The sequence below is a fragment of the Buceros rhinoceros genome, unplaced genomic scaffold, assembly GCF_000710305.1.
Source record: "Buceros rhinoceros silvestris isolate BGI_N320 unplaced genomic scaffold, ASM71030v1 scaffold33406, whole genome shotgun sequence".
In the NCBI taxonomy this organism is placed as follows: Eukaryota; Metazoa; Chordata; class Aves; order Bucerotiformes; family Bucerotidae; genus Buceros; species Buceros rhinoceros.
The window spans coordinates 12,639-19,305 of NW_010418701.1; the positions used below are offsets into that span (position 1 = coordinate 12,639).

The following is a 6,667-nucleotide window of genomic DNA, read 5'->3' on the forward strand; positions in this document are numbered from 1 at the left end:
CTCGTACTCGTACCGTAATTCTGCCAAGCTCGAGCAGACTGGCATCCTGCATGAGCTCCAAAGTGGAGTACCCAAGAGCTTGTTTGGCTGCCAAACTTTATGATTCAAGTGCCAAACTATTTCAGGATTAGTTATTAACCTCTTGGGCTATACCCAGAAACCAGTAAGAGATTGGAAAAAGAGATTAGTAAAATCCAAGTAGAGTCCGTGACAGTCCAGCTTGAAAGTGTTGACGGCAGGGAACGGTGTTGAAGGCAGGGAACGGTGCTGAAGTCCTCTCCGAGAGGATGGACTGTGTTCTTGGCCAGCATTATATGGGGGGAGGCCACTTATGGGATTGTATATCTTCCAGAACCGAATACCCTTGAGTAGTAGCTGGCTTTGAACCCTCCCTCTGGTTGTCTAAACTTGCGCTGTTGTGTAAAGCTTGCGTGATTTTGACTGAAGCCAGGTGGCATTCAGCTGGGTACTAACTGTCCTGCGTTAGCTGGAAGGGAGCAGGCAGATTGAGTGTGAAGGAAAGTATAAATGGGTGTTGAAGGAGCACTCCCAAAGGCTTTTTCTAATGCAGCTTGCACGTGCGTCACGTGAACACCGACAGTCATCACGTAAACTAAGTGGATGCACTTTCAGTCTAGCTGGAGAAATGTCTTCTGCAGAAAGTTACTATTTTTACACGTAATTACTTTCCCCAGAAATGGACATTTCTGCAATTTGAGGTATCTTGCAAATGCACTAGTGTATAATTATCTTACCTCAAATACAGCAGATGACAAAGTTTAGTGGAGGATCACATAAAAAATGGTGAAGAGTAAATTTCCATTCCTTTTCTCAGCAGGACCTCCTGGAATTTCTACGGAGGTCTAGTCCAGTGCAATACAGTCTGTTCATGTGTGTAACCTCCCACATACAGCCAGCCTTAGGGCTGCTGAGATTGCTCAGAAATACGATTTGTGGCTTCATTAGGAAGGAAAAAAGCCTGCTGCCATCTCAGTGTTGTGCATGGTATGAAAACTAGGCTTTAAGAATTAGGGAATGCTAGAAGAGTCAACTAATGCTAAAGCTAGAAATTTATTTTTTTCCCAGGCAGCTTTCCCATGAAAAGTAAAGTCTGAAGACCATAAATATAATTGATTTTATTAAATAATAAAAGTACATCAAATATTTGTATTTAATCCAATTAAAAAGTCCCAGTCAAACAGAAAACTAATCACAGTTCCATCATTTGCTGCTAAGTCAGAGGTGGTGGGTATTGCTTACCCTGGCACTGCGACAAACAGTAATAACCTGAATCTGATACAACTCTGCTGTAACTCTGTTGGCAAATCAGCTTTGAAAGTTCTGTTTGTTAGAAAACTGGAAACCTCTAAATAGATTTAACCTATTTCTCACAATTTGTTTTCAGTGGTACGTGTTGTGGCTTTAGTTTTTAACATTGCGTAGATTTTGTTCTTGCCCATATTGCTCTCTGGAAGTCTCAAACCTCTTATGACCTCATCTTCCTCTACCATAAAGTGTAGGGTGTGTAGCTTAATGTTCTCTAGGAGATCTATTTTCACTTGACTGATCCTGTTTTATCTTTTTGACAGAAAAGGAAGAGCAAACAAAGATTTGGTTGCTTTTCCCTCTCTTTCCACAAAATGGAACATTTTCAAGACTTTGGTGAAAGACTTGCAGTTCCATTTTGCATTTAGGATCAGCCTTTGAGTTACCTTGAAGTTATGTAAAGAAATGAATAGCAGATCCAATGAAGTTTTGTGAAGATGCCAAGATGAATGTTACTTGGCACCAGATTTTAGGAGCTCACCTTATGACTTCTAGAGAAAAGTAACTTTTAGTCAACTCTTTGAGGAGAATCCAGTTGAATCTAAGATTGAATCTAGAACATCACTTGTGTTTCTGAAGTGATGTACAAAGCGGCAGTCTTCTGAACTTGGATTTCACTTATCCCTCCTTCCTAACCAAAATAAGCAACCTTCCCAAAACTGGACCTGCTGTAAGGTAGTACTTTCTTAGAGTTTTAGAGTTCATTGGTGGTGTCCCACTAAATTGTAGATGTGACATTGCTAAATGTAATGTACTTTGGAGAAGTGTATAACAATTTTGATGTGGTATTTGAAGGTAAAACTGCTCCACCCTTTGTGCATTTCCTTACTTGTTCATTTCATAGCAATTCTGGATAACAAGAAATCATTACATTAAAGAGAACTTGAGCTACGAATGCATTTTTTAAAATAAAATTTTGGTGTGGAAAATATGCTCAATTATATTTTTATTGGCACATAAATCAGCAATTGTACCACCAAAGTGTGCATGCTTATTATTGCACATTAACACAAAACCCCTTATATACCATCCTCTCTTTTCCTCAAACTTGCTGAGAAAACCATTTGGTTATAGTTTCATAATATGAGTGTTATCAAGAGCTATACTTCTTTTAACTTAAAAAAATAATTCTCAGACTCCACTGTGTGATGGGGATCAACTAAAAGCTGTCCCGGTAAGCTCATCCAATTTCACTGTACATGCGTTCAGCGGTATTTACAGATTGCACACGGAGTACGTTTGACAGAGGGAGCGTGGTCCTTCTAGTGCAGTTTACGATGGCGATACCTGCCTGCTTTTTCTTTCGCTGCATTGGCACAGGCATTGTGCTTATTTTGTTGTAAGTGGTTCCAGTATTTGATCAGTTCACTAGGCTGGAACTGATGGGAGGTAATTAGGTGGCTGTATTTACAGCTGGAGTAAGAAACTCGCCAGTGATTGAAGACAAACTCATTGGGTGGAGGCATAGGGTCAATTCGCAGCTTGGCAAGACAGATCCCCACATAGACGTCCTCTAAATGCAAACGTCTGATGCTTAAGGAGACTTTAAATATTTTTTCTGCTAAATCTCCAGAAAAAACATAACCCGTTCCAGAGCAGAATACAGGATAACGTTCGCTTGGGTACAAATCAGGTGGCATATACCACTTACTGTCCTTGTTCCTGTTGGGTGCATAACCTCTCATTAAATAACCTGTAAAATACTTGTGCCTTGGAGGAAGTTCTGGTTTGAGAAGCTTGTGTATTAAATATTCAGTATTGACAAACATATCGCTGTCTGTTTTCATAACATATGGAACATGTGGACAGTAAGATGCAACCCAGTTCATTCCCATCAGAGTTTTAATGGTTAAATTATAGTAGGTGTCTAAGTATTCTTGTTGAATGATGTCGTGGTACTGTCTGCTTTCCTCTAGAATGGTTCGCTGGAGGTATCCGTTTGTCTTGGCACTTAACCCCAGCAAAAAAATACGAATAATTTGGATGCCAGGTGTCAGGCTTTCGTTACCCCAGGTCTGTCGAATAGCTTGTCTAGCTTCCACCTGGCCTGGCTCTGCAGCGATGAGCAGTATTAGAAAAGGAATCTTCTCCTGGCACTTGGCAGGCTCGTTGATGATGTATTTGAAATGATAGGAAGTCGGATGCCCGGTACCTTTCTCATTGTAAATACTTCCATTGGCACTGAGGGTATTTTCCAAACCAGTGACTCCTTGCGGTGACAGATCCGTGTTGTTGGAGTTGGTGACAGTCTGAGGCCTGAGCGTCTGAGGTACGGTGTCTTTCCACACGTTCCTTAGAGAGCTGTGGTTTGTCTCACTTTTTGTAGATCTAAATCCTCGTATAGTGTACGCCATGGGATTTTCTTTGAAACCAGCCCTGCCTGGCAGCCAGTCGTGATGATTAAAGAACAGAAACATAGCAAAAAGAAATACCAGAGAGATCAGGCCAATGAGGTGGGTGCGAAACAGAGACCTTTTGGTATTCCAGGTCATCTTTGCAAAGCAGCAGTGTCGTCTTCTCCACTGAAGCATGTTGTAAGAATCCAATGATGGGATGTGAGACGGTGGCCTAGCAAAATGCTTTTCCAGTCGGTTTTGAATCCACTGCTATTCTTTGGTACTCATTTTCTTTTGTTCTTGGTGAATAATTGTCTGCAAATGGCTCGCTCTGCAAAGATATAAAAAGAGGAAATCAGAAATCTTTTACACATTCATAAAAGATTACAACGAGAAACTAGTTACAAAGTTGAGAATTTTTTTGAGTAAACAGCCCATGTTAGTATAAACAAGATTGAATTTATGCAAAAGCCAACCCTGTTTTGTGATTAAAGCTGACTTGATTTGTTAGCTTTTAAAAATGCCTTTTTTTTTTTTTTTATAATGGTAAAAGTTTTGATAAACGCCCTGGGTACCACAGATAAAAAGGGGACAAACAAAAATTGATCATGTCAGCAGAAAAAGTGTGAAGTAAATGTAAGTGGCTTCATGCGTACTGGTGGTGAAATTGTTGTACGGCGTTTGAGGAGGACTGAGTGAAAAGGCCTTGACAGCAGATGGAAGGTTTATTTGCCTTAATTAGAATTGATTTGACATGCAGGGGCTAGTACGGCGTGCAGTTTAGAGACCCTTTTTGTCAGATGGGTGTGCACTGGTGGTGGGACAGACGGCGCAAGGTTGGTTATGGCAGAGTTGCGTTAGTCACAGTACACTGCTTGGCGTGTTTCCACCGGCGCCGGCTGTGTTCGGAAAGTCAATGAGAAGATGCACCTGTCAAAATTAATTTTCAGGGTCCAGTAACCTCATTGCACAGCCCTCGGATGGTAACGCAGGGTAACATTTTTTTGGTCACCTTTCTAGCACCTTTAACCTTCTGCTTCGTGCTGAAAGAAAATACTGAATGGAACACTTGGTTGTTGGGCCAGGCTCGTACGCAGCCGAGTTAAAATTAAGCTGTTGGTTTTTAGTGGGCAGAGATCTTGTGTAAATATTCACATTAACTGGAAGTAAAATTACACAGCACTAAGTTGCTGGCAAACTATCTGATGAACATGATTTTTGGTTTTTTCCTCTCTATAAATGTATACGTAACTACTCCCGGGATCATACGGAAATTTCTAGCGTTGTTCCGAGTAGCGATAACTGTGGGAGAAAAGTGCCACAGACTGCTGTGCTTCACTTTATCTTAAATTTTTTTTGATATCGAAGAGCAGAGTCAATATGGCAGCTTCATGATGCTGCATATTAAAAGCTGATCACATCATCTTGTAAATGAACCTTTCGTTGCACAGTAGCAATTCGTTTGTGATTTTCAATTTCCCGTAATTTATTTCTGGGCCCTAGGGTTTTGTATAGGCAGAAGGATGACAGCTGAACAAGAGTCCGTCGAAAATGCTATATCTAATAGAAAAGTGTAATTTATTAATTGCTTTACTATCTTCTAAACCAATATTTGGATTAATCTCTTTCATTTGAAAAGTGACACGTTGTATGGGAAATTACAGGATTTGACACGGTAAAGATGTACTTTAAGACGAGGTGGCAGTTGAATATGTATTATTAAATTGTATGTGTGTGATTTTAACATTCAATCTGCTTGGTTCACGTAAGGGAAAACTTGTGTTTCAGGCGGGCAGGGAGAGACGCCTGCCGCAGGTTTACGGTAATGAGTGTGTGTCAGTCCGTCCGTACAGCTCCGCGGGGTGTGCGGAGGGTGCCCGGCGCCCGGCGGGTGGAGCAGGGGAGGAGGCGCTGCTCCGAGCCGGGGCTGTCTCTCGCTTCACCTCCACTAGGAGGAGCACGTACGTGGGGATTCCGGCTGTGGCGTGTGACACTGTCAGCGGAGCTGGCAGGGCGACACTCTCCTGGACTCCCTTTCTGAAACAGCAGTGTATCTGCCTAAATGAAGCTCTTCCTTGTCGTTGTGCTGTTACACCGCGTTCGTGAATTTTGTTCTCAAGCTCATTGAAAGTATTTATGATTTTGTTTAATTTTTCTCTAGCCGCTTTAGACTAATGCGACTTACTAGAGACAGAGCTACCTTTCTAAAAATTATTTTCAGCCTACAGCTGTGAAACGTGTGTCTAAAGTATGCAGCTTGAGAATTAACCCTAAATTCCACGCTCCTCATTCTGTGCTGCTTTAACTCAGACATTATCCGTATGTAAAAGAAAAAAGGCCCCAAATGTAGGAGACTTATGGCACCTTGAACCTCCTTTTGCATGCTTAGAAAATAAAAGCCTGCCCTCAGAACTAGTAAGTTCTAGTTCCTCTGTGGTGTGCAGCAAGTTTTAAATGAACACACAGCTTTTCGAGGAGAATATCTGCATAAGCAAACCTAAACATCACTTCAAAGGGTACCCCAGATCTCAGGGAAAGGAGTTGTATGGTATCGGTTTGGAGGGCAGCAGTGGGAATATTGGATTAATTATCCTTCCATTGCATGTGTACCTCATTTAGGAAGAAAGTCGAAACCAGAATTTCACCAGTGTGCGGTAGCAGCTACAATTGTGATTGATTTTAGTCACACTGAATTGTTCTACTTCCAAAACTGCAGTCATTAGATGCAAATACTTCAGCAAATCTGCATTCTTAGTTCAGATAGTGCTTTGTTGTGTTTGATTAGCTGTGTTCACACGGACAAACGTGAGGATCTAAGTGACATAAATATTCGTGGAAACTGTTTTCAGGTGCTGTCTTTCCATGGTGCACTGACAGAGTGTCCCAGAAAAGGCAGTTGTAATGGCTGAAACCTTTTCTTGTTCTGCAGTTTTTACTAGAATCTTAAATTTTAAGAAAGTCATCTCTGTTACATTTTTCCTTGATTTCCACCCCATCCCCCCCCC

The 6,667-nt window shown here is 41.4% G+C and overlaps 1 protein-coding gene across 1 annotated transcript in view; it reads right to left on the reverse strand.

Annotated features, from left to right (window-relative positions):
• Positions 1-2,451: 2,451 nt before the first annotated feature.
• Positions 2,452-6,667, reverse strand: part of B3GALT2 (UDP-Gal:betaGlcNAc beta 1,3-galactosyltransferase, polypeptide 2) — a 6,481-nt gene continuing 2,265 nt past the window's right edge. The window contains exon 2 of the mRNA XM_010138642.1: positions 2,452-3,991. Coding sequence (XP_010136944.1) covers positions 2,589-3,857 — 1,269 coding nt within the window. The 5' untranslated portion in view covers positions 3,858-3,991 and the 3' untranslated portion in view covers positions 2,452-2,588. The remainder of the gene's footprint in view (positions 3,992-6,667) is intronic.